This window comes from Thunnus maccoyii, chromosome 2 (assembly GCF_910596095.1).
Source record: "Thunnus maccoyii chromosome 2, fThuMac1.1, whole genome shotgun sequence".
In the NCBI taxonomy this organism is placed as follows: domain Eukaryota; kingdom Metazoa; phylum Chordata; class Actinopteri; order Scombriformes; family Scombridae; genus Thunnus; species Thunnus maccoyii.
The window spans coordinates 14,422,002-14,449,738 of record NC_056534.1 but is presented as its reverse complement, the minus strand read 5'-3'; the positions used below and the strand labels follow the sequence as shown (position 1 = coordinate 14,449,738).

Below are 27,737 nucleotides of genomic sequence, written 5' to 3'. Positions count from 1 at the left end.
TTTTAAGTCATATGTACATTTATTGCATGTGATATGAAACCTATAAAACACCAAAGTACACATCAAAAAGATTCAAATATCTTGAAAATCAACCACAGCTCATGAAGAAAACCTGCATGCAAATCAGAAAAGTAAACAAATATTGTGAGCTGTGTGTTCAGAGATATGACAAATCAAAAAAGGTCTGTTTATCTTACAGTCGAATGCGCTCTTCTGTACTGTGCACTGCACATGCATGTGTTTGCATATGTTTGTGTATGTAGTTTGTGTGAGGTAATGTCATGAACACTCAGACAAGTCAGATAACATGTGCAGTTCCTAGCCTGAACCAATGTCACATGTTTATCAATAAAAATGTGGAAGTACTACATTTTTTTTATTAGGAGAGCTGTTGAAGTTACTTTTATCGTAGCAAATTATGTTTAGCCATATTTTTTCACATAAGGGAGAGAATACATTTGCATCAATGAGTCTTGTCCACCTAAAGTATCTAAATAAATTAAAATGCTTAAATGATGACTCCTTAAACAGTGGTATAAAAACTGTTTCAATCAAACCTTTAAGACTGGAACAAAATCAAATATAGGGTCAGAACCAGCATAGATGTTCCGTGTGTTTGTGTGTTCTAAGATCATTTCAGTGCTATTTTTTAAATGAGGTTATATGCACATCTATGGTATGACAGTTCAGGCTCCTTTACGAAGCAGTCCAGGACTCCCTTGGTGCCAGTTCATCTGTGTTTCCTGCAGCATTTTTTTTTTGTTTTGTTCAGAAGACCAGTCTACTAATGGTATTGAAACCCCCTCCCCCTCCTCCTCCACCAGATGGGCCGCAGCTCCCTGGTGGGTTATTGTCATCTGAACCGTTGGGCCTGAATGAGCAGGAGGATGAAGGGGCCTGGAGAGCCTGGGTCCGAGCATTGAGCTCTTGTTCCTATTGACAGCATGAAGGGAAAGACAAATGTTTCCAAGTCAGATCATTTTTTAATGCAAAACAAGAGCAAAACATATACAGTATCCAAGCAATATCATGCCAAAGAGCTGGTTTATCCATAGCATAGTTCTATGTGAGTGACACTGCATCAGAGTTGTCACTTAACATTGTTACAGCACCCTCTACAGGTGATTTACTTTAGTCACTTGCACAAGTGCGGTGGAATGTCAACTCAACACATCACAGTTCAATGACTCGTGAAATTACACCTCACGTCTTTTAACAGGACAGTTCAGATTTGGCATGGTAGTCAAAAAAAAAAGAAAAAAAATACTCCCATGCTGTGCAGACTCTTAGTTATCTGTAGCCTGTTTTTCCTCCCTGACTTTCCACCTGAGAGAATCTTATACAGTCCTCAGCTTTCATAACCACCTAACACTTCATAGTGTTAGTGTTAATGATGTTTTTGTGTGTAAAAAAGAAAAAAAAGAGCCAGCATTTCATCTTGAATATCCAATGAACCCATTAGTAGCAGATTAAATATGTGCCCTAATGTTAATCACTTCACATGTCGTCTGTATTTATTGGTTTAATTTATAGACAGTGATAGTTTGAATATGTATGTCTGTATATTTGTGTTTGCCCCTGGCTTACCTGTAAATACAGCTTGTTGTCCTTGATGATTGCATCCAGTAGTTCTTTCTGCAGGGGAGGCTCAGCACTCAATCTCATTTCATTTGTCATCAGTCCCCCATTTATGTTCTGACCCGGTAGCTCCTGTTTCCTGTACATGAGCACATAAGCTGTGTCCTTGGGGAAGCGATTAGTAATGTTTTGCACTGATTGAAAGGATGTGAATGTCACTCTGCTATCATTGAACAGCAGCCAATCCCTTGCCTCCTGGCTGCTATTTGAGAGTGTGTCTCCTTGTTCAGGTGGAACTGAGAGAGCTGAGCAAGTGGCGAGGCTACTCTCGGCCTGGCCGTTCCCCAAATCCTCCTTGAGGGCGAAGCAATTGGCCGTATGCTGCGTTCCATCTGCTCCGTTGATGTTACGACCATAAGAGTAGTAGTGGCCGCTCTCAGATGATATACCAGAATGCATCACCACTGAGCTGAGGACATAGGGCACTGACTGGACTTGCATGTCTTCTCCTCTGTGCATCTGCTCTGCTCCATCGATTCTCTCGTTCTCATCTTCCTCCTCATCTTTCTGTGATGGTTTAAGCTTCTTGGCCAAATTCTCACTGCTCTCTGGAGAATCCACTTGCAGAGGGGAGGATGTAGAAGAGGAACATATTGAGGGCATTGAAGGGTCATGCACAGGAAGTCTCATGAGAGGCGGGATGGTGACATTGTCCAGAATCTTCCTGCGGACATGGCATTTGGCATCATAAGAGAATCGTAGCAGAGTAAGGATCAGGTATTCAGGAGCTGAAACCACTTTCATGGTCCTCTCTGCCCGCTGGAGAGAGCTACACTTCTCACAGAAATAGGCATTCTCTTCATCCAGGATCTCCGGAGCCAGGAAATAGTTCACCAGGTCAGGCACAGAGAGAGGAGGCTCATTTGTCACTGGCACAAAATGGACATGGCTGGTCGGGGCTTTGACTGAGCTTGCCTCAGGTATTTCACTGCCACCATTTACAGATCCCTGACAAAGAATCTTGGGCTCCTCAGAGGGCCCTTCAGATTGAAGGCCATCCTGAGAAGTGGCAGAGGGACAAAAGGCCAAAGAGAGGTCTGTAAAAGGCTCCTCTTTCTCAGAGATGCTGTTGCACTGCATACAGCGAATACCTGTGATTAGCTTCCCGCCAAACATCTTCTCTGTCAGAGTCCTTCTGTCATCATCAGGTTTGGTTTCTGCTGGAGTCAAAGGGGACTCTTCACCCTCTTCTGGAGAAGTCTGACCTGTTGGGTCTTTGCTACTTGAGTCAACATTGGAGGCAACCTTTGGCTTAGCTGATTCCAGGACCTGAAGTGTTTTCTCCTCTTCGTGTAACCTTGAGATCAGGAGACAGGGACGCTCAACATTTGGGGAGAAAATACAACTGTGCATCCATTATCATTTGTGCCAATGCTGTGATATTGTACCACATCTATTCTTTGCTGATAGCAAGCCCTTATACACATCATTTAGATCTAGAAAAAGGAGTCCGCACACTCAACACTCACAATGCTTTATATGCAATCCCTTTAGTTCACTGCGATCTTAGTATCAAAGTCATTTTTATTAACATTTTACCATTTTGCATTCAGTGATGCACTAATTACACACTGAGGTTGTATCATTTAGCCTGATTTCATTCATTTGGCACAAGGGAACAATATAAGTAAAGCATATTTGTCTTTTAAATAGACACTAAATTGATGCAATCCTATTACGATTTATTTGATTTGATTTATTGATTGGGACAGTGTGCAGTTTTTAAACATTAAAGATGCACTGCACCAGAGTAGGTTCAAAGCTAATTTGATTCATCTAATCTGCTTAAAATGCTACTGTACCTGTCTAGAAGAAATCGGAGGTACTCAGAACAGTCCTGCTGAGAGCCCACATTGAACCAGGGAGGTCGAGATGCTTCCAAGAAGTTTCTGGGGGCGTATGCTGCCCTCTGTAGGAAATACATATGCACCACACACATATAGATACAGCGTTATTATGTCATCTACTGTTGTTGTCCACCAGTGATAATATTCTGCCATTTCTATTACACTGGACAACACCAACCTGAGTGTGTGCAAGGAATGCAAAGAGCAGCTGGAGCTTTTTCATTAGTGTGTTGGAGCCATTCAGACGTAATGATAAAACATGCCGCCTGAAACTGAGGAAAAAAGAAATTAAAAAAATTTAGATTGTCCATATTTATGCTTTATGTATTCACAGTGCAAACTATCAGTGCAACAAGCATTTGTGGCTTTGCTCATTGAGTGTGTCAGTGTGTCCAACTCACTCTGTGGCCATGAAGAGGGTCTGTAGGATGCTGTTCATATAACAGGTATTCCCCAGGTTAACCAGGCCAGTCTTGCCTGTTTCGGATTTCCCAGCTTGCCTCAGTGGACCGGTGGCAAATGTGTTGGACTGGGATGTCCAGGCACTTTGATTCAGCACCAACTTGATCTTCTCTTCTCCAGGTTTTGGGAGATCCTGATGCGACAAAAATGAAACTATTAGATACAGAACAAATTTTGACAAGAAGGTAGGTCTTGGTTATTTATTCAATGTTAAAAATGACCTTCTGATGCACCTGGTGATCAACATTTTCTTAATACCAACATATATGACATTTATAGTATGAGGCGTCCCGCACTCCTTTACCTTGATGGCCTCTAGTATGTGGTCATAGAGGTCAGGGAAGCCGGAGTACTGGTACATCATGCAGTGTATTAGCTCAGTGAATTGCAGCAAGAAAGCTTTACTGGTGGAGAGGCCATCTGTCCTCAAGGACTGGACTAGATGCACCACATGTGGAACAACCTGGGGCAGTGAGGGATGAAGAGAAGAGAAAATGTTAAGGACACTACGGTGCCTAAGGTACGGCTAAGATAAATCATACAAATCTACAGCCAGGGGGTAGTTGCACATAAGGAACCCCACAGAGGGTTCAGTCTCATTTCCTAAGTATTTTTGAGACTATTCATGTTTTTTGATACTAATAAAAATTGGCCTACTCAAGGGCCATTGCTCGGCATTTAAGTGCTTCACACACCATTAGCGAGAGAGAGCGGTGCCGAGGTCTGGGGTTCTGGGAAAAGAAGTCTATGCAGCTTTGACGTAATTTAAGCCAGAAGAGAAGAAAATGAGAAAACCAATAAAGTGGCCATATGAGAGGGAAATGGGCTGTGAGAAGGCAGGAGGTCCCTTACCAAATGGAAGGCCTCCGGAGAGTGCTGGAAACTCAGCAGCATATGGGAGAGGACAGCTAGCGCCCCCTGCCGCACAAGGGGGTACCACAGACGGCTAAATACCTATGGATAGAGGTGAAAAAATGTCTTTATGTCAGAAATACATTTATTCACTTTTTTTTTTAGTAGTTAAGCAAGACATTACAGGTGAAACAAAACAGAACATAATACAAAAGATGACTTGACAAGGTTGACACAATAGTGCAATAATGAATACATTTATATCAACTGAGAAATTGCTTCAATAATAGTTGTTGTTGAAGTTTTTTTTAACAGCCCAAGTTAAATTATCTTTCATTGAATTTCATCTTAGATATTACGGTAGTTTAACATTTGTGTAGATTTAAAAGATGCATCAGTCAGTAACAAACAAAAATGAGGTGTTCTCACTACAAACCAGTTCAATTTTGAGCAGAGTGACGTCAATGAGGATAGTGAACTTCTGAACTGCAGCCAGTCCTTTCAATAGAGCGATGACCCAGGTATCAACGTGTTGGGCCAGAGGCCAGGAAAGCCAGTCGATCATCCTAAAAGACAGAAGAAAATGCTGAGGGTAAATAATGTGAAAAATAGAGAATACAGATGATCTCAGGTAACAAGATGTGTGAGGTAACCTGCACAGTGCTTTAGTCATGCTTGCGTCTTTGACGTTCTGGTCTGTGGTGAGACTCTTGATAAGCACTGTGATCATCTGGACTGGGATGTGCTGGACCAGGCTGGCCAAGGTGATGGATGGGTCAAAGGAGGGATCTGCACAAAAATATATCAGAATAAAAAATGAACATAATTACACGACTGTACCTTTTCTTTTATTCCAGTGAAAAATGTGCATTCCCAGTCAAATCTTACAATTGTGAAAATTTCACTGAGGACAAAAAGACACCTTATGATATAATGCAGTCCAGTACAACAACACCATCACAACAACTCAAAAATGGCCGTAAAGATTGTAAGCTTCACAAAAGGTGCATTTATTGCAGGGCAGTTGTTTTGCTTACATGATATTCTAAGTTGTTTTTGTTGTTTTGTCCACCCTAATCGAGTTTCTTTTCCCCAATTATGGATCCAAGTTCTTTAATATTGCATGTCTGCTGATACGGAGTCTGATTCAATATTAATGTTTTCCTAAAGCTGCAAAGAGCACACACAGCCTAATGTAAGCCAACTTTAAATGTAATAAAGCAATTGTGTATGTTTGACAGCTGAATACTTCTGTGTTAAGAAAATATATCCTGCATCAAAACTTTTCTATGATGGTTTCCCAAAAAATGTTATATTGTGCCTTATAGTGTTTGTGTAGTATCTGTGGAACAGAGTATGGATCTTCTAAATGTATTGTTTGCATCTCTTAACCCATAGCATGTAAAAAAATAATGACGTTCAAATGCAGTTTTAAACAGCAGCACTAGAAGCGTGGTTCACCTGAGAATTGTAACTGAAATGTTATCTCTGACTGACGCTATTTAATTGAAAGTGCTGCCTGCTGTTTGTTTTGTGATCCCACACAGTTCAGTCACTGGAAATGCTGCATACATTAGGTTTGGGACTTCTCTAACATTCATCACTAACAAAAGAGCTGCAGTTTTTTACTTAAGCTTGAATTCTGAAAAACATTTTTACAGGAAGTGCTATTCATATATCTGCTCTTGAAGAAAATGCATTCCTTGAATCAGTGGATTTAAAGCTAATTGCTCCAAGCAAAGACAAGTGTGTGCAATGAAAAAATGAAAAGAATCAGTGTGTCAATAATATTGAATATTGTTGGATGAATATCCAACCCAAAGAAATGAGAGAACTAAGCCAAGGGATCAAAGTCTGCTATTGGCAGAACCCTGAAAAACCAAAATGAAACAAGTTAACTGTTCCCAGTTGCTCAACCATGCACTACCAACCCTGGCATTAATGCCAAGATTCATAGAGGGAGGGGAATTTGCCAAATGCAAATTCTTTGCCATTACTGGTAGAAAAGCATCTATAAATTTGTTAATAAAATCCAAATATGTTTGTAATACATTTTTCGGATTTTAATGCTTGTTCAGGACATCTACAACTAATTAAGTTGTCCCTAAACTTAGCTTACAGAAAAATAGAGGCAGTTTTTGCTCAAGCAGCAATACTCTCACAGAGAAACAAAACACTTTACTCCTATAAACTGCGATCACATGCGTTAAAGCCATGTTGCAAAGGAAATAGTCTCACCTGTGGAAGAGATAATGGCAAAGACTTCCTGCAGTGAGGGCAGCAGTGTAGCTGGATCAGCCTTCCAGATGTTCTGCAGCAGCGTGCTAACTTTAGTCACCTGATCTACATACTCTCTCAGTTCCTGCTCTTGGCTGGCAAAGCAGTGGAAGTAACTGATGGTCCTCACCAGCTGCTGGCAGAACAAAACCGCCGACTTATCCCTCGGGATGCACTGCACAAAGTCTGACAGCATGGTGCTCAGGCGGGCACAGAGGGCAGGGTCAGGACGTTCACACACCATCCTTAAAACCTCCACCTGGATCACGCTGAAGATCTCCAGCACTGAGGGGCAGCTGATGAGCAGCCGCAGGCAGCAGTGAATGTAGTCTATCGTGGCTGGGTCTTTGCGGTCCAGCTTGCCATAGCCCTGCTGGAGCAGACTGAGGACAAAGTCTTTGCTGAAGAAACGCTCAAACTCCGGGCGGTGGTAACGTGCATAGGCCTCCAGAACCTGGAAGCCGACCTGCTTCTGAAAAGCATCTTCACCAAGCAAGATGAGCCGGGTAGTGAGAGTGAACAGCGCCTGACACTGTTCCTCTGTCACCTCTTTCTCTGCTGCTTCCACTACCTTCTTCACAATGGCCCTCTTCACTGGAACAGCGTGATCGGAGCTGATGAGGCCCTCCAAAATCTTGTCCATGATGACGGTCTACAAAAGGCAATTGAGGAAATAATTCATCAAGACTTGCAATAATGTAATGCTTGCATCAATTTGTGTGCCACATTTGCTATATTACATTTTGGCTTTTTGGTTTAAATTAAACTGGACATGTCAAAGAGTTTGGTCCAATCCTTGATTAGTGTATAGAGCCCTTTCCACCCCAACCATCGCACATTGTCAGCATTTGTTGAGTGAACACTGTCAGCACTCAAATGCAGACCATGGACTCAGCTAAATTTTTGTAACTGGAATGCAGACTGTATAGACTTTTATTCAGATTGTTCTTATTCTTGAGTTTTTAATACATAGACAAGTCAACAGACACTGAAACACAGGGACACATTTGATACAAAAAATAAAATTGCAAACAAGCAAAGTACTCTTACAAAAAATAAGTATAAACTAACAAGAAAGAGAAAAAAAACTCCATTTACAAAAGGACAGTTCCTTTATATACACATGAAAACAGGTTAAAAAAAATATTAGACCAAAATAAATCTAACATTAGACAATCCCAAAATATGTGTAACAGGGTTCTTTTTTAGGTTTAGCATCTATCACAAAATTTAGACACTGAGGAATACATTTTGTGTATATTAACTTATGCCTGCTGTTTACAGAACATGTGTGAACTTGGGTTAATGAAGACTTTCGTACCTTCATGGGCACAACATTCATTCATATTTCCCAGTTCTCGCTTTTCCCCCAAAGACTAAAAATGCTAACCATTATCTTTTAAAAGTGTTTAATTTGCATATATTGAAAGAAATGAGCAGTAAATCATACTTTGAGCATAACTGACTAAAAGAAGCTAAATTGTTATCGATATAAAAGTCCTTTGCACATTGTAACCATTTTCTTCTCCACAAATCAAATGTGGGAGCAAGTTCGTGGTTATGGCATATTGGTACATATATTGAGATGTTCATTGTTTATTTATATGTGTTAATTGTTATTTTAAGATCCTGGCAAAGTTTTTAACAGCAAAGTTGTCAGTGAGTGAGTTATTTGCAGATACTTGTCTGTAAATAATTGTGGATAATGAGGAATATGTTTTCTTTAATGACATAAACACAAATTTTAGCCACAAAGGATCAGAGTTAAGCTGTCTGGTGACGTCTGCTGCCAATATGTCAATGCTATGGCATTTGCTGCCCAGTAATAGTGTTTACACACAGGAAGACCTGTTTTGTGCTTAAATGTATGTATATGTATTGTGAAGTTTCAAATGTATGTTACTGTTGAGTTTTATGTATTGTCAAAGTCCATCTAGGGACAAGCATTGCAAACCATATCTTAGGCTATACATGCTGTGGTATGTGGCATAAGTTCATGCTATATACTTGTCCCTATACAAATAAACATTAAATAAATAAATCTATAGACGGTTTGTCTCTATTCTGTTTCTATGATCAAGTATAATCAAGAGTAACTGATTTAAAGAGTAAGTGGGAAACTAGTTAGTAATGATGGTGGTATTCATGTTTATTGATATTTAAGTTTCTGGTCGGGTTGAAGTCTTTTATAAAAAGGCATGTTGTTGTTTTTAACCCTATTAAAAAAAAAAAAAAAAAAGAAAGTAAATCCTGCTAACTGATAATTACATAGCTAAATTTGCTATCTTGCTTAACAACAGCATACCTACGCAAAAGGCAGCATTATAATTACCTTTTTAATACTAATTCACTCTTTTGCGCTAATAATACCTATATAATGATAATAATAATGATAATAATAATAATAACAATAATAATAATAATAATAACTGCTCTCTTCATGAACACAGCCGGTGGGGAGGGGGAGGGGGGGTTGCTAGCATGACAACGCTAGCTGTAACGTTAACTTTAACCGTTATCAACGTCCGGCAGTTAAAACATGACTTGAATGCTACAAACAACAAACCGCTGGAGAAATTTCTCCTGCTCCGTAGCGACAGTTGTTATTATTAATTAACATCCCTTCAACAACAACAACAACAACAAAATGAACAAAGCAGCCAAACAGGCTTGACGTTAGCTAGAGAGGTTAGGTGCCCCTGACTTAGCATAAATACGCCATTTACTGACAAGATAGAGGCTAGACACGTAAGAATCTGTGCTTACCCCAATCAAGCATGTCAACACTGTCCGACCAGAATATTCTCAACTGTCGGTCGATGTTAAACGTCTGTTGGCGGATAAAATCGTGTTATTTTGGTTCATTTGATCGCTCAGAATCAGCTGATTAACCTCCCAGCGACGTCATTCCTATGGGCAAAGACGTCGGTAGGACCCCTGTGAAGCGATTTTAGCCTTAACGCTGCCTGCTCTGTTATTGTTGAATTATTGTTGTAATATCGGTGGCACTCTGTGAGCGATTTCTTTAGGTGTGTTAATTGAAAATATTTATTTTTATTGTTATCAAATTATTATCAAGATATTATTAATATATCTTCGCACTTTTGAACATCTCTTGTGCTGCTTTCAGGTACTCCTCGTCCATCTGCACTTCTCAGGTCGAGTTGTCTTTTGTTTTGGGCGCATCAGACCTGTTCTTCTTAAACACTGTTCACTTTTTTCTCTTTCTGTTTCAATGTCTTATTATTGAGATACAAACCTTATACAAACAATGAAATAACATCAAATTACAGATAAGATAAGCTCACATTTTATTGATTCCAGAGAGGGAAATTTAGCATTACAACAGCACGAGAAACAGACCAGCGTAATATAGATAGATAGATAGATAGATAGATAGATAGATAGATAGATAGATAGATAGATAGATTGGTACTTTATTAATCCCAAAGGAAAATTAAAATGTTACAACAGCCAACAATAACGTAAAAAACAACAAGGTCAAAGAGGTAAAAGAAAAAAAGAAATTAAAGAATTATTAGATGATAAAGTATTATATTATTATTAAAGTAAAGTGCATGATTGTCCATGGATGTCAGAATTGAGTGTACTAAGTATTGATACCTGAATAATCTACACAAAGTATATACATATGATAACAGCAGCATACAGTATACAGACAGTAGGATGGATATATAAACAAATAAATGAAAGTGAGTATACCTTAGTATGTGCAAAACAAAAAGGGCAGTTTCCTGAAGTTCAGGTCAAAGTAACATGGTAGATTATATAGTAGACATATATTAGGCCTATATATATATTGTATGTGTGCATGATAAATAAATTAAGTATAATCAGTTAAATATAATAAATGTAAAATGAGAGAATCATGATAATATTATTATGTGACTTCAATGTTCAAATAATACATATATAAATATAAAAAATAGAATAAGATGTACATGAGTCTTCACTTCAAATTTTCTATATAATGTAATAAAAAAGGGAGTTGTAGGAAACATAAGTGGATATGATCATAATTAATTTGTTGAAGAAAAATCCAAACAAACTGTGAAGGGAAAGTTATCTTGGCTGTTATGAAAGCCACACATCTCTCTACTGTTAAGACAAATTAAATCTTAACCTTTTTACAACTCTGGATATGTACAAGTAATTATTATCAGCCTATTAATGAATGCCAAAAAATACGTTTTTACAAATGTACATCTTGAAATAGTCAAAGCAGTGTTTTAAATATTATTATAATTTCTAAGGGAACATTTTTTTAAAATCCAGAATGAAAAAGATAAGAGAAAACAATGATGTTGCACATCAAGGAGCTCAAATCATTGAACTGGTGAAATGTTTTCTTGCAAATAGGGTGTCATATTCTGTTGGAATGGATCCTAATACTATAACAAATTACTTTGGAGGAATATATTTTAATATTATACAAAAATGCATTTAAAGATTTTGAAATATGATAAATGATACGTCGAAGCCCCAAGAAGATATTGTTAGATTTTAGGTAACTTTTAAATCTAAACCAGACATCAGTGAAGTAAATCAGTTTCATGGTGTGTGTGTATAACCTTCAAAACAAAATGCTTAGCTGACAAAATCGAACCCATATTTCCCTCTTCATAAATACTCCATTTTAGATTACATTACATCTCAACTTTTTGCGTCGTTCAAATGCGCTACATTCATTTGAAGAATAATATTTCCGACAGTCTCTAAAGGCAGCATCATCAACTCTCGCGATAGAGCGCGCACACACACACACCGGTTAGCGCGCTCGGTTGCCCGAAAAAAAAATCATGCTAGCGCGAGCGTGCTCCCTGTGAACAAACCGGTGTCTCTTTCATTGTACACAACAGGATAGTTCTCATTTACCGGGAAAAAGTTCGGAAAATCTTCAACGGCTCTTAACACGGGATCACACGGGGCTACCTACTAACGGACGGTACATCTGAATCGAAGATTCAAATTTGATTTTAAAAAACAATGTCCGAAAGCGCAAACTGCGTGGAACAGCGGGAAGAGCCGACGGAACTTGAAGAAGCTGGAGGAGCGGAGGTAAGATGGTCTAAAACGGGCATTGTCTCCTCTCAGTGCCGCCTACATCTCCCCCAGGGCTACCACACACGTATAAATACTCTGAAAACGTCCGTCTCCTAGCTATGGGGTTCTCAAATTCGGTTAACTTGTGTAAAACTTTCACTTTGTCAACATTAACGCAGTTAGCTAGCCGCGGCGCTATCATAGACCTTTTTCATAGCAGCCATTTTGACATTAAATAGTAGGTAAACACAAGTGTTATAATGGAATTAATGAAGATGCTGCTCTATTTAGGTACAGAGCCTTAATAAATCTAATAACTAACACCTGTGTTTACCTACTAACTTATTTCATGTCAAAATGGCTGCTGTGAAAAAGGTCTGTTAGCTCATGACAACAGTAGCTCTATCCCATCCAGAGGCGTTACAGCACAGAGCAGCAACCAGGCTGGCCTGTTTCATAAGCGCCCCCTACTTCTTAGCTTAGCCCCGCTAGCTCCCCATTGATCACCACATAAGAAGTCCCAGCGTGGTTTGTTTACTCCTGGGTCAGATCCACTGAGCGAGTTGTGTCGAAGTCCCCCCCCCTCGAATAATGTTCGCCTCTTTGCGTTTCCCGTAGCACCATCTCCGCGGTTGGGATGTTAGCAGAAATAACTGGTCGGGGTAAAGGTAAACTTGGGGTCAGGTTAAGCGCCTCAGAAGATCACTGGTAGGGATAAGGTTGGGTGCAGGTTAAGATTAGGGGAAAACCCATGTCGCCTAGGGAACAGACCTCGACACAACACCGGCTTTTGGGGGAAAAAAACCAAAACAAAAGACAGCAGCGCGGCGCGCTTAGCCATCCTTTCCGCGTCTTTGTTTTCAGAGGGACAGTGCAGCAATAGCTGTCGTAAACGAGGAGGGATGCTACTGCAGCGCTGCCTGCCTGCAACTTGGCTTTCGCTGCACTTTGTGTTAAAATTTTGACTACAATTCTTAAAAAAGAGAGAGAAAATATGGGTTTTTCCAGATGTGAAGCTCAGTAGTTAAACGATCAAATAAGACAAACTTTACTGATCGCACGCAGGGAAACTTAAATGTCTCACAACAACAGAAGTACAAGAACAGATGCATAGTATAAAGATGTAACCTTAAAAGACTATGCTACGAGCATCTACTATACACAAAGTGAAACGAGCAAACAAAAGACAAAAATAGTGATGAATAAGGAATACAGTTGGATGTCCACAGTATTCAGTCACAACTACTACTACTACTAGTCCTGCTACTACTGAAGGTTTATTTTATTTTAGGATACTGATGCACATTTTGATTTTGACACATGCCTGCGTCTGTTTGACATTCGCCATCGCCGCACAGAGCAATCGAGCATCTACTATACACAAAGTGAAACAAGCAAACAAAAGACGAAAAAATAATGACGAATAAGGAATACAATTAATGAAATTAATTGCGCTTGAGGGAATGAAACTGATTGGTGGGAAAAGTGTATTGGACCCACTGATGGCATTGTTAGTTCAAGTTTGTTATTGTTACAGCTCAGTACACAAGTATAAGAGAGTAAAAGTCTTTGGTTTCAGCTCCTCGACAATGCAGTAGTAGAATAGTAAAAGATATAGTCATAGATAAAACATGATCATATGTATCTAAAGTGCGGTGTGTATGTGTCGTATGACTAAATATCTATGTGAGCCTGAAATGAGGTCATTGCACTTGCAGCAGCTAAAATAAAGTTTGTAAAGACTAGTGGAGAAGGTAAACAGCTGATTGGTGCGATGGACTTTAAGTACAGCAGTTGTTTTTAAAAACAGTGGTGATATCAGCATGGACAAAAGATACGCAGCAGCACTGCTTCACCAACTGCAAGGTGAATGAGCGACCTATTCAGGATTTCATGTAGGAGGTGGAAGGTGTTGTCCATAATGTCCAGGAGTTTTGCCATCATCCATCTCACTCCCATTTCCTCTGTGGAGTAAAGAGAACATCCCACATGAGAGCTGGCCTTCAATAACACTTTGTCTTGACTCTTTCTGTCTGCAGTTGTTGGGAAATGTTGAAGAGGGCTCAAAAAGAGACCCCTTTTCAACCTTCTTTCAGGAGAAGTCTGACTCCTCAGATGCTGGAAAAGAGTCTTCTTCAGATGCCGGGCCTGATGGCCAAGATGCATCCTCCTCCTCTTCAACCAAAACTAAAGATTCTACTCCAGGTTATGAGGAGAAAGTGGTAAGGACACTTATTCTATAGCTTATATTATATGACAGATCACTCTGTTCTTGGATAAACTACTAAACAAGTCTTCTTTTTCTTTTTTTTCCTCTGTGTGTTTAGCAAACAGACCGGACCAACAGATTTGAGTACCTGTTGAAGCAAACAGAGTTATTTGCTCATTTCATCCAACCAGCTGCACAGAAGACCCCTACCTCCCCCCTGAAGATGAAACCAGGACGTCCTCGCATCAAGAAAGATGAGAAGCAGAACCTGCTGTCTGCTGGAGAGTGAGTACACAAGTTGTTTGTTATAGCGTGTTGTTATTTGTGAGAAGTTATATTCTTTTCTGGCAAATGTTGTTTCACCATTGCTACTGTATTTTGAACGTCTTATAAGTCCATGTCTCAACTACTACTTATTTAAATTTTGGATGTTGACTCACTTTTTTGACTCTGACACATTATGCCTGCCTCTATGATTGACAGCAATCGCCATCGCCGCACAGAGCAAGAGGAGGATGAAGAGCTTCTGAATGAGAGCACCAAGACCACTAACGTCTGCACTCGCTTTGACGAATCTCCGTCCTGTAAGCAATGACCTGTTTTTATTTAGGCGTGAGAGGAAGGCACATTGAGCGCAGGCAAATGGCAAATATACAGGATTAACAGAAGTGATGCTTATGTTTTCTTTTCTCTTATCTAGATGTCAAAACAGGAAAAATGAGGGACTATCAGGTCCGTGGTCTGAACTGGCTCATCTCTTTGTATGAAAATGGAATCAACGGCATCCTTGCTGATGAAATGGTCAGTAGTTTCTCATATTTGCAAGCCTGGAGTTGGATTCCAGGTATTTTTATTGTGTAACATTGTTGTGGTTTTCATGTACCACTATGTCTTACACACACTCTCTTCGTACTTTCTGTCAGGGTTTGGGAAAGACACTCCAAACTATTGCCTTGCTGGGTTATATGAAGCACTACAGAAACATCCCTGGACCCCACATGGTGCTGGTGCCAAAGTCCACCCTCTACAACTGGATGAATGAGTTCAAGCGATGGGTGCCCTCGCTCCGTGCAGTCTGCCTGATTGGGGGCAGAGATGAGAGGGTAGGCTTTATCAGAATTTTATGACTCACTGAAAAGGGAAGTGTAACTGGAAATGTTCACCATGTTTTGATATGCTGCACTGTAATGATTTTTATTGTTTAAATACATCACATTGCCTTATAATGGGAATACATTTTGTCCATACAACCAGCCAGAATCTTTGCATAGTAGCCATACTTTTCAAAATGCAAAGCAGGTTTTTGTGCAGAATCGGTATTTTCAATCACAGCAATGCAGTCTGTAGATGATAAATCCTGCTGATGATTGCAGTAGTGCACTTTGGACTGGACCTAACTGTTCATGTGAAATTGGCCTCTGATTCAGGCTTATTGATATGAGCCCAAATCAAAATGACAGACGAACATTTTAAAAGAAAACTGATGTTTTTTTGTTTTTTTTTCTGAGATACAACAGACTGATTTTCAGCAGTATAAACTTACATTTAAAAATATCTAGTATCCTATCCCATGTGTTAGCTATGTGTTAAAATTGATTGTACTGTATATCTCAAGGGGTGAAAGGAAAGGAAGGAGTGAGGAATCAATTATGAAAAATTTGCCAAAAACTACAATAATTGTTTTTTGTTAACATGCACATTTGCTGTGTGATCTACTTCAAATTGCAATATATAGTTATGAATAGCTGGTTGAAAACACAAGATCCCACTAATTTGTCATTCCAAAACATATTTCCTCCAATTTCAGACTGCCCTGATCAGAGATGTTCTGCTGCCAGGAGAATGGGATGTGTGCGTCACATCCTATGAGATGCTCATCATTGAAAAGGCAGTGTTCAAGAAGTTCAACTGGAGATACCTGGTCATTGATGAAGCCCACAGGATCAAAAATGAGAAATCAAAGGTCAGAATGTTATTGAAATAGGCATTTAAACACTTTTCACCAGATCCACATCATATTTCACACATAATGTTCACAAGATAGCTCAATAAATTGATTTCTCCTAGCTGTCAGAAATTGTACGAGAATTTAAGACCACCAATCGTTTGCTGCTGACTGGAACACCCCTGCAAAACAACCTCCATGAGCTGTGGGCCCTGCTGAACTTCCTACTGCCTGACGTCTTCAACTCATCAGAGGTAAGAGTTGCCTAGAAATATATAGGATTAATATTTCAGTAGAGGATAAACCCACTCTCAAATTGGACTCAAGTCTCTTATTCAGACAGAAATTGTACTGTTTTCTGGTACTAATTTAATTTTCTTCTTCCTCCCTTCCAAGGACTTTGATTCCTGGTTTGACACAAACAACTGCTTGGGTGATCAGAAGTTGGTGGAGCGTCTTCACACTGTATGTTTTGAATTTTCCTGATGAATATTCAAAGTAATCTGTATTTATCTGACACAATGTTACTCTTACTTTAGGTGAAGCACTCATTTGACCTGCCTCTTTATTTAATTGTGCGTGTGTGTGTGTGCATGTATATGTAGGTGCTGCGTCCTTTCTTGCTTCGTCGTATAAAAGCTGATGTGGAGAAGACACTGCTCCCGAAAAAAGAGATCAAGATGTATGTTGGCCTCAGTAAAATGCAACGAGAATGGTAAGCTTCCTCAGTTAAGCTTAACTCAAGCTAGTTTGTTCTACAAAGCCGGTAAAGCACATATTAACTTGCTTGTGCAGTAGTGTGTAATATGAACTCATGTCATATCCCATCAGGTACACAAAGATTCTGATGAAGGACATTGACATTCTGAACTCGGCGGGTAAGATGGACAAGATGCGGCTGCTGAACGTTCTCATGCAGCTGAGGAAATGCTGCAACCATCCATACCTGTTTGACGGAGCTGAACCAGGTCCACCCTACACCACAGACCTCCACCTGGTGGTGAACAGTGGCAAGATGGTGGTGCTGGATAAGCTTCTACCCAAGATGAAGGAACAAGGTATGTAGATGAGGAGTCTTTGTGAGTATCTTTATATACAGCAATTCATTTACAGAATGTTTACATTTCAGTATAAAGACACTACATAGTAGTGAACTACCTGTGTTCATCATTTACCCAACGGCAACCAAACATCAGAGAAAATGGAGGGAAACATGCCAATATCACTTGCAAACTTATAGATTTTAACAGACGCATAAATAACTTTGTGAAAAGTTGTTTCCATTGTTGGATAAATAGGCATTACAGTATATATTCTTGGCATTGATTGAGACGTCAAATGTATCTACAGGTAATTAAAGTTATCCATACATTTAGTTGACAACCAGTATGTTCTTCCCTTTCTTTTTAGGCTCCCGTGTGCTCATCTTCAGTCAGATGACCAGGGTGCTGGACATCTTGGAGGACTACTGTATGTGGAGAAACTACGGCTATTGTCGTCTGGATGGTCAGACGCCACATGAGGAGCGACAGGTGCGACGCTTATATCTCAACTTCAATAAGCAGACTAAGAGAGTAGTCTGTAGATTGAGATGAACTGATTATCAGATGTTGTCATTAGAATACTTGTGGATCAGAGTCAAAAAAGACACTTAATTTCCATGTATGTTTCAGATCTCTATCAATGCATACAATGAGCCCAACAGCAGTAAATTCATCTTCATGTTGAGCACCAGAGCTGGTGGGTTGGGTATCAATCTGGCTACAGCTGATGTAGTCATCCTCTACGACTCAGACTGGAACCCTCAAGTCGACCTTCAGGCCATGGTTAGTACTCTGAATTGCTGAACTCTCCTATATCTTATTCTGCTGTAAGGTGCTGGTATACTGTTCATTTATAACACTGGTTATCTTAGAGTCAGGGGACTCGACTAATCCCTTTTTCTTTTCTTTTTCTTCATTTCAGGACCGAGCTCACAGGATTGGTCAGCAGAAGCAGGTACGCGTGTTTCGCTTCATCACTGAAAACACAGTGGAGGAGAGGATTGTGGAGAGGGCCGAGATGAAACTGCGCCTGGACTCTATTGTCATCCAGCAAGGTACCTAATCTACCTGCTCAAGCCAAAAACCAAGTTTAAATTAAAAAAAATCAAATTTATAGTCAGATATTAGCAGCTGTAATTGAGATACTTGTACTGAATGTTTCTCAGAGCAATTAGAAATCAGTATTTTAACAACAAATTAGAAGATTAGAGACGAGGGCAAGCCGCTGAGTTGTCTTCTGATTTTATTTTAACAGGAAGACTTGTGGATCCAAGTGCAAACAAGCTGGGCAAAGATGAGATGCTTTCCATCATCCGCCACGGTGCCACGCATGTGTTTGCCTCCAAAGAGAGTGAGATCACAGATGATGACATTGATGTAATCCTAGAGAAGGGTGAAAGGAAGGTGAGTCTGGATGCATTATGAAAAATTATGGATGGCGATATTTCAGATAGACTAGTTCTGATAAATGTCTTTTTTGGGGGGGAGGGGGGTGAATTTTACATTTTGCTATAAAAATTAAAACACTGACCTTATCATGTTCTAGACTATGGAGATGAAGGAGAAGCTGTCTAACCTGGGTGAGAGCTCTCTGAGAAACTTCACCATGGATACGGAGAACAGCAGCGTGTACACATTCGAAGGAGAAGACTACAGAGAGAAGAAAAAGGTAAAAACGGGCTACACATCATTGGTATTCAGTCTTTAATCACCTCATCCCAGAACATGAACGTTTGAGCCTTTGCCTTGTTCCCCTCCTCCCCCTTCATTCAGGTCATTACCAACTGGATTGAGCCACCCAAGAGAGAAAGGAAAGCCAATTATGCTGTGGATGCATACTTCAGAGAAGCTCTGCGAGTCAGTGAGCCCAAAGCACCCAAGGTATGGCCGGATCAATCTACAAACACTGTCTTAAGATATAAGGTGTTAATGTAACAAAATGTATAATTACTATGGTCTTATGATGGATGATATGTTATCCTGTCATGACATTACATCTGTTTGATTCCACTTTCCAGGCTCCTCGTCCCCCCAAGCAGCCAAATGTCCAGGACTTCCAGTTCTTCCCTCCACGTCTTTTTGAGCTTCTAGAAAAGGAAATTCTGTTCTACAGAAAAACCATAGGCTATAAGGTACAAATATGTTCTTCAGATGAGAGTGAGATTCTCCAAATTGATTTGGAAGAGTGATGTGAAGAGATGTGTCTAAATCAGAGTGTGGCTGTGTCTCTCTTCAGGTTCCCCGTAATCCAGACATGCCAAACTCAGCCCAGGTCCAGAAAGAGGAGCAGGCTAAGATTGATGAGGCTGAGGCCCTGACAGAGGAAGAGCTGGAGGAGAAGGAGAACCTTCTGCAACAGGCACTGATTACGCTTGATCAACATAATCAATTTTTGACAAATATGCAGCAATTCAAAGCAAAAATGTTCTCTCTGGATCTTGATCGTGTATATTCTGATTAACCATGCCTTCATTGCAGGGATTTACTATTTGGAACAAACGCGACTTCAACCAGTTCATCAAAGCCAACGAAAAGTGGGGAAGAGATGACATTGAGAACATTGCCAGAGAGGTTGAGGGAAAAACTCCAGAGGAAGTCATGGAATATTCTGGTAATTACTCACTTTTATCTTGTCTTCAGAAAGTAAACACAAATTTTGTCTTCTTCAGAAAGTAAACACAAACTTTGTCTTCTTAACTGAATTTATGTTTGTTTCCCTCCAGCTGTATTCTGGGAGCGCTGCAATGAGCTACAGGATATTGAGAAGATCATGGCTCAGATAGAGAGAGGAGAGGCCAGGATTCAGAGAAGGATTAGTATTAAGAAAGCACTGGACTCAAAGGTAGATGACTGTCAGCAATTTGGCTGTTAATTTCTGGTTTTAGATATCTAATTACCTTTATCTCATTAAGCCTTCTGTTACACACTTTAACTCTTAATCTTGCACTGATCCCTTAATTGTCTCTTGATCACATTGTCTGCTCTTGCTAATTAATTAATGATCTCCCTATATGGCTCTCATCTCCGTGCCCAGATCGGTCGCTACAAGGCCCCATTCCATCAGCTCCGAATCTCCTATGGCACCAACAAAGGCAAGAACTACACAGAGGAGGAGGACCGCTTCCTCATCTGCATGCTCCACAAGCTGGGCTTCGATAAGGAGAGCGTGTACGACGAGCTGCGTCAGTGCATCCGCAACTCACCTCAATTCCGCTTTGACTGGTTCCTCAAATCCAGGACTGCCATGGTGAATTTTGGCTCCATTTTACTGTCTCTCCTGTACTTTCAATGTTTTGACATTTTTTTTAAATGTTGCCTTAAAATTATTCTTTGATTTGTGTGTGTGTAGGAGCTCCAGAGGCGATGTAACACCCTGATTACACTGATAGAGAGAGAGAACATGGAGCTGGAGGAGAGGGAGAAGGCCGAGAAAAAGAAAAGGGGTCCAAAGAGTGGCTCAGTAAGTTAAGAATCTAGCAGCTTAGCATACAGGAAGTGAGTCATATAAAGATTAGATTGAAATTCAAAATGGTCTGAGTCAGGCCTAATCATTTTCTTTATTTTTCTAGGCCCAGAAACGGAAGTCTGAGGGAACTCCAGATGGTCGTGGACGCAGGAAAAAACTCAAGTTGTGAAGCTGTTGACAACTTACAGTATACAGTCAGAATTTGCGAGCGGCAGCCAGCTCCAGTAACGTTAGTCTTGGTGTCTGTGTTTGTTTTGCAGGCTGTGATGTACTGTGTAAAACTCTCCGACGGACTGATCTGGTTGTATTAGGTTTTAGGAAGTGCTCCTTTAAAAGCCTGCCTAGTCGTTACTTACCTAAATACTGCAGCTGTGCTGGTCTAGTTTTTGGTTTGCTAGTCCTATTTTTTTACCAGTACTTAATTGAAATAAATGTATTTATGCCTGTTGGTTGTACCACATTCCATTGCTTGAAACAATATGCACCCTTTTTATTTTGAAGACAACATTTGTTCTTTTATTTCCCTATGTGAAGTAGAAAATGTCTTTTTTGAAAATCACAAATAAACTTCCCTTTTTTTAAAAAAAAAAAAAGTGTTTGCACTATGGTAAATAAGACACTAATTCAAAAAATTGGACATTTATATTTGGCAGTTGAGGTTTACATACATCCAAACTCTTGAAATTGACACAAAATTAATAAGCCATAGTTGGCACATGAAAATATACTGTCATCTGTAGAAGAATCATTTTTTTGATACTGCACATATTTTTTTAAGGACTTGATCGACAAACCAGAAAGACATATTTCATAATTGTTCAAGTTTCATCAGGGTGTATTAATACCTTTTTTTTCATAGTCCTACATTTATATGTACACAGATTGTTTTGTATCTGATTTTAGCCACATTGACCTGAAAAAAATGTATTTAAAATAAATGTGAATTTCTGCATTCTCAAAGACTAAAATGACAACATTTACAATCCCTTTCAATTACACCATATTGATATTGTTACTCAACAGTGGGTGGGTATACTGTAGGCTTTTTAAAGCACAACAGTGATATAGCAATACTAAAAATCATTAAATCACATTATCATTCATTAAGGTCAGTTTCAACTAACATTCAGTCCATTGTACTCTATTCTCCACAACACAAAATAATGAACACAGTGTATTACAGTGATAAAAAACTTGGTAAACTAAGAAATTCTTTTCTTTCATGAAATTTAAACAAGGTTGCCTGAGGTGATCAAATGGCATTCACTAAATTGGGCTTTTCATGCATTTGCAAACATTGGATAAAAAGGGATATTTTACAACTTTGCAACCAATGAAGCAGGTAAATATTTTAGGGGGCTCTACTTACACCCATGGTTCTGAATAGGCTGCAAAAAGGCAAAACCCTACAGTACATTACAGCAAGAACTACCCAACATCAGAGATCAGAAAACACGCATTCTCTGCATGTAAGCTCTAAGCACTGACATATTGTGCTGTCCACAGGTTGTACTGGGCTGTATTCAGTGCTACACAAGTTGGGCAATGAAGGCACAGTGGTGGAAGAGACTATCATAGTCTTTTTAATAGGAGACAGATATTAGGGTTGAGGGAGGTCGACATCTAGACCTCAGAGTTGTCTGAACTGCCCCACATGCTCGCTGGGCCTTGGCTGTAGCCGATGTAGGCAGAAGAAGACGAGGTGGTGTAAGGGGGGAACTGGGTCTTCTTTTCTCTCTTTTTGCGCCGCAACAGCAGAATGACAATGGTGGCGATGAGGCAGATGAGGAGGATCAGACCCGCAAGGCCCACTAACATGGGAAGGGTGGAGGTGTCAGCCGGATCTCTGCCAGAACTCTCCAGCAGGGGGCGCTCCAGGAGGGGGTCGCGGTCACGGCTGGGAGACCAGGGCTGGCGCTGGCTGACCACCATGCGGTCTGTTCGGTCCAGGGCGATGTGCTGGATGTTGGTGCCCCGATTGTTTTCAACACCAATATCCTGGGACAGAGAAGGGCCGGAGAAAGCAGGGGCAGCACGGCGGTGGCGGTTGGTTGCAATGTTGGAGGACTGAGGTTGCTCAACGGACGACAGGCTGTGATGGAGGTACTCCAAACTACGCTTGCCAATGTTGCGGTTGGCGTTTTCTCTGGAGCGGACAGTGTAGATAGTGTGGATGAACCATTCTCGACCAGCAGCCACCTAGAGAGCAAACACGCAAATGTTTTCCTTCCATGTTCATGTATGATTTCATTACATGGATGCATTGTAGGAAATATCAATACCTGGAAGAGTGGAGATGAGGAGAGTGTGAAGCCATCTGATCCGGGCTGTCTGACCAAAGACAGAGCTCCAGGTGTATCTTGGGCCAGTGTGGCCTTAAAATCAACATCACCAAATGCTGTGGCCTGGGTCTCAGGTTGGGCCTTGTCCTGCACAACAACACACACAGATGAGCTCTTAATCTTAATTTTACTTCAATATAAAACCCCAAAGTAGTAGCTTGTGAATTCATTGGTTTTGTACCAGAATCTTGAATCTGTAAAGCAGAGAGGGAGCATCTGCCAGGCAGCCATATTCCTTATTAGTGGGGTTATATTTGGGAACGTAGCCATCTGCTCCAGTGCAGAGGAAAACTTTCTCAATGCTGCAGGAGAAGGAGTCACCCAGGTTCTGGACTGGATCCACCATTACACGTCCATAGATCATGGAACCTGAAGCAGAGGATAGATGAAACTTAGACATGAGATTCCCTGAGGGTCATTGTCCTCAGCTGTAATGTTTACTAAAATCCATTAGGTGGCAGTGTTGTAGTACCATCTGAAAAAGCAGCATCAGTCCCTTCTCCAAAGCCCATGGAGCCATCAGATAACCACAGCTCCCTCTTGGACAACAGGAACATCTGAGTGTTGAGACTAAACTCAGCTGCCACTGGGTCACTCACCTGGAGGACAGAACAAGAGTCACCATACACAGAACAGATGATGGATGAGGATGGATGATGCTGTTGTGTGAGATAATGTAACTTTCTTCCAAATCAGATCAATTCTAATTCTGGCTTGTTTTATGATATTAGGCTGTTTAAAATGTTTCCTGACTTGATTTCATAGTCTAAACGGTTGTTATGATGATCTTTTTGCAGTGTACTCTGTATGGGTGATCTTACTTTGTATGACTACCACATGAACCCAGAACTAAATATTACCAGGAGATTTTTGTCAGGAGATTGTGGCTAACCTGCTGGAAGCGAATGTCAATGTCAAAAGTGAGAGGTTCTCTTGGGTGGCAGACAGGAGGGATGCTGAACTCTGCGTTTGGGGATGCAATGCAGGGGGTCAACTTCACTGTGTAGGTCCCGGAGTAGTCACGCACCTAGAGGTCACACAGACACATAGAAACAATATTGCTGTTTATGAAGTTTGTGAATATTTTACTGTAGCAGCAAGACCGATCTGATGGCATGACTCACAGCAAAGTCTGAGACAAAACTCCATTGCTGCATGGGCTGGTTGTATGTAGGCTCAGTCCTGACCAGGGCGAGAGTGAACGTCAGCCCGGGGTGGTCAGCACACATCACCATGGATGACACACTAGTCCCTGAAAACATGTACATGTACACAGTCATAAATCTCTTAAGCTGCATTTTGTCAAAACTAAAACTAGTAACGGTGTCAACCTTCTTATTTATGGAGTGACCTTTTATATTGTTTGCGACACTTGCTTCCTAACTGTGAACGTGGCGGGGTCATTTTGACATTTGCTGAAATGACCTCTGGCACTTTCACACAGGAAGGACCCCTAATGTGGAACTCCAGAAATAGATGAGGGGAGGATGTGGGCCACAGGGTAATCCAATAGGAGACCACTTGTATAGAATGACCACACTAGATGGGTTTACGGTGTGTGTGCATGTATGCCACTCCCATACCTGGATGAGACATAACAAACTGTCCCCTGAAGCGAGCCTCAGTCTTGAAGTTGACCACCAGACGACCCTCCTCGTTTATACGCATACTGGTGGGGTACATGGCTCCTATTAAAACAGAGAAGTTTTAAAGTATTTAACAAATACAAAACAGTGCATTTTACCCCCCTGTGTGCACCAGCAGGGAGCAGTATTGGTCTGAAAATGTACCTTGTAGCTCAGACTCAGGTGGGCTGCCGATGCCGTCCTGCCACAGAATAGCTGTATCATACACAAAGGTGAGTTTGAGCTCTGACTGCAGGTCAAAGTGCTGCCAGCCTCCCACAGCCACAGGAGAGTGGAAGACGTAGGACACAAACAGAGGAACACGCAGAGTGACATAGGACTGGACCAGATTCAGCACCTAAATAAGTGGGAAAACAGATAATGTCAGTATGAGGGTAAAGGCTTGGTCACACCATAAGGTGGAACAGCAAAATTCATCAGCATGTCTTTGCAAAAATGTGTGGTTCTAGGAGCTCGGTAACAGTAAATAGTCACAGGGTTAGCCAGTTGATTAACTACTGTAGCTGTCGGGCTAGACAGCCAGGAGCAAGCTTCTTTCTTTTTTTTCTGTGCTGGGCTGTTTACCTCCCCCTTCCATTTTGTTTCAGGATTTTACATCATCATCATCTAACAGTTTATTCAAAAGAGGTATTTGTGCCATGGTACCATCGAGTCCTGTTTCATAACTGTCCATACCTCTACCATTCCTCTTTTGTGAGGCAGTTTATACTCCCAGCAGAAGAGGGTTAAATAAAAGTGGATGGTGCAACACGGTAAATAAGTTACGATAGCTTCCTCCATTTTGGATTCTCTGACTTTCCATTCTGTCAGAGGTTAGCGCTGTCAAAACAGTTTGCTATTGGTCAATGGCACACATTTCCATGTCAAAGGTATTTTCATGTGAAGCCACTGATTGCAGCAATTACATTGACATTAACTGATTTTGTGTCAATTTGGCTTGACCAGATTTCCACAGTTTTTGCTTTTATGGATGTCCCACCTGTCCGTCAGTGCCTATGGAGCCTCCACAGTCATTCAGGAGCTCTGACATGTCGTAATAGGTGGTGAACTCCCATAGGCAGGCCTCCAAGTTGAGGTTCCTGTAGAAGCGCAGTGAGTTGGATGAGCGCATGATAGCGCTGTATTGGTAGGGTGAAGTCTCGCCAATGATCTCAGGGTTCTTTGTGGCATCGGTGATGAAGCCATGGCCAGTTTGGATCTCATTGAAGTCCAGCAGGTTGGAACAGCGGTGGTTGCCCACACGCGTGCCGTCGGGGCTCAGGGTAAGCTCAAAGTTGGACAGAGGTCTTGTGGAGATCACTGGCAACATGCCTGTAGAGTGAAACAAAAAGACAAGTTTTTTGTGGATCTGTGTCTATATTACTAAACAATAATGACCATATATCAAAGATTGCAAATATTTTTACTGCTCACCATCCATGTGAGGCATGTTGACAGTCAGTTTGATGAGGTTGGGGAAGTCAGGGTCATCTGGGCCTGTGTAGCGGATCTTAGCAGAGAAAGGTTCAGCTCCAACAGTACCTGCGATACGAGGCTGACACATACCTGCAACAATTCAATAAGAAAGTCAATAAGGATTACCAGTTAGACATATTTACTCTATATTGAGCTAAGCTGCTGTCATCTTCAGCCCTATCTATCCTCCACTCACCTTCCTCCTTGCTGATCACAGCAATGGGGCTCAACAGCTCCAGACCTGCATCTCCATTGGCATTGAAGGCCCTAGCTGCACACTGAACCCTGGAGCCAGCTTGAAAGTAGATTGAATCCAAGGTGATGGACTTGGTGTTGGTGAAGAAAGTGTTAGTGTCTACCTCCCTCATGGGACTGGTCACTCCATCTGACCCGGTAGGAGCGCTAACCAACCAGCGGTACTGGGTAAGAGTGTCATTGATGTTCTCCGCAGAGCAGATGGAACCAGTTTTGTCAAAGTCATGGTACTTAGGGTTGCAGGCCTGCAAAAGAGGGCAAGGCAGATGGTGACTGAATATACTGTGTGTATCCACTTTAAATTGTTTTTCAATAATGCCAATAATTTCTAAGCACTGAAACAGAACCAAGCCCCACAGTACATTTGAGCAAAGTGTGGAAAAGGCAGCATCCCACTTACTGTCACACACACAACAGGGTATCCATTGGATGGTTGGGGCTTGTCTTTGGTTTTAGCCATGTCATCATACATGAGCAGGGAAACGACATTGGGCACAGCAGGGAAGGTAACGTCTGCCACACTGTCCATCTCCTCAATGTAGACAATGGCCTTGTTCATCTAGCAAGAAGAGGGAGGGCATCATTAGCTTGTTGTCAACTTTAAAAACTGACCAACACTTTTGTCTATGCAGGTATGGGCAAAGGAAGAAGTTAGAAATTTTGGATTTGCTGAATTGTTCTAGGCTGCGACTGTCCTAACACTTAAACACGTGCAGTTACAGCATTTACATTGAGTGGTCATGAGTTTGACCAACTTGAAATTTTGCACATTCCTGTACAAAGCCCTAACATTCCCAGACTAAATTTAAGTATTCTCCAAAACATTAACCTGTTTATCTATCACCATACCTTTTTTGATGCCGATCCAGATGCATTTTCTGCTATTAGAATAATTAATTCAGGGGATTGTTTAGCCTTGATAGAGGAATGTGCTCTCAGAATGCTTTGTAGTTCAATTAGTCTTTCTTTCATCAGCGATAAAAGCACAAAACAATTTAGTCAGAGGTAACCTATTTCTGTCATGTGAGGGGTACATGCCTGATGTAGAGTACATGGGTATAATGTCGCAGTTCTGTTTTTAGGTGCATCTACTGTTTGGCTCTGCTGGGACATTCCCCTCAGCATCTCATTCCATAGGGAAAAGCTTTTTATAAGACACTGTGGTTCAGGCGCGCTGACAGCAATGCCAGCTGCCGCCTGGCTATTTTAACACAGGCTGACATGACTGGGTGCATA

The 27,737-nt window shown here is 40.9% G+C and overlaps 3 protein-coding genes across 5 annotated transcripts in view; 1 reads left to right on the top strand and 2 right to left on the bottom strand.

The window, feature by feature from the left end:
• usp38 (ubiquitin specific peptidase 38) lies at positions 1 to 10,014 on the bottom strand. The gene is made up of 11 exons (XM_042394566.1): positions 9,843 to 10,014; positions 7,038 to 7,728; positions 5,453 to 5,588; positions 5,236 to 5,365; positions 4,800 to 4,901; positions 4,252 to 4,410; positions 3,887 to 4,080; positions 3,664 to 3,757; positions 3,441 to 3,547; positions 1,588 to 2,935; positions 1 to 933 (listed from the first exon to the last, which is right to left on the bottom strand). The coding sequence occupies exons 2-11, from the start codon at positions 7,717 to 7,719 to the stop codon at positions 769 to 771; spliced, it is 3,117 nt and encodes a 1,038-aa protein (XP_042250500.1). The 5' UTR covers positions 7,720 to 7,728; positions 9,843 to 10,014; the 3' UTR covers positions 1 to 768.
• A 1,848-nt stretch (positions 10,015 to 11,862) lies between these two features.
• Positions 11,863 to 21,251, top strand: smarca5 (SWI/SNF related, matrix associated, actin dependent regulator of chromatin, subfamily a, member 5). The gene is made up of 24 exons (XM_042436638.1): positions 11,863 to 12,155; positions 14,180 to 14,362; positions 14,468 to 14,634; positions 14,833 to 14,933; positions 15,050 to 15,150; positions 15,273 to 15,452; positions 16,157 to 16,312; positions 16,417 to 16,548; positions 16,691 to 16,759; positions 16,900 to 17,009; positions 17,126 to 17,352; positions 17,705 to 17,826; positions 17,968 to 18,120; positions 18,260 to 18,392; positions 18,593 to 18,741; positions 18,884 to 19,006; positions 19,111 to 19,218; positions 19,356 to 19,469; positions 19,574 to 19,696; positions 19,816 to 19,948; positions 20,061 to 20,179; positions 20,372 to 20,584; positions 20,687 to 20,797; positions 20,907 to 21,251. Exons 1-24 carry the CDS (start codon positions 12,084 to 12,086, stop codon positions 20,970 to 20,972), a joined length of 3,165 nt encoding a protein of 1,054 aa, XP_042292572.1. The 5' UTR covers positions 11,863 to 12,083; the 3' UTR covers positions 20,973 to 21,251.
• Positions 21,252 to 21,344: 93 nt separating this feature from the next.
• frem3 (Fras1 related extracellular matrix 3) overlaps positions 21,345 to 27,737 on the bottom strand; it is a 32,710-nt gene continuing 26,317 nt past the window's right edge. The window contains exons 13-24 of one of the 3 annotated variants that reach the window (XM_042436625.1): positions 26,902 to 27,060; positions 26,443 to 26,746; positions 26,205 to 26,336; positions 25,771 to 26,102; positions 24,930 to 25,128; positions 24,729 to 24,836; positions 24,270 to 24,397; positions 24,038 to 24,172; positions 23,618 to 23,744; positions 23,327 to 23,514; positions 23,086 to 23,232; positions 21,345 to 23,002 (exon numbers count right to left, since the gene is read on the bottom strand). In XM_042436625.1, the coding sequence (XP_042292559.1) occupies positions 22,427 to 23,002; positions 23,086 to 23,232; positions 23,327 to 23,514; positions 23,618 to 23,744; positions 24,038 to 24,172; positions 24,270 to 24,397; positions 24,729 to 24,836; positions 24,930 to 25,128; positions 25,771 to 26,102; positions 26,205 to 26,336; positions 26,443 to 26,746; positions 26,902 to 27,060 (2,535 nt within the window). In that variant the 3' untranslated portion in view covers positions 21,345 to 22,426. Of the gene's footprint in view, positions 23,003 to 23,085; positions 23,233 to 23,326; positions 23,515 to 23,617; positions 23,745 to 24,037; positions 24,173 to 24,269; positions 24,438 to 24,720; positions 24,837 to 24,929; positions 25,129 to 25,770; positions 26,103 to 26,204; positions 26,337 to 26,442; positions 26,747 to 26,901; positions 27,061 to 27,737 lie in introns of all 3 variants that reach the window. The other 2 variants (XM_042436605.1, XM_042436615.1) reach the window with 2 other exon arrangements.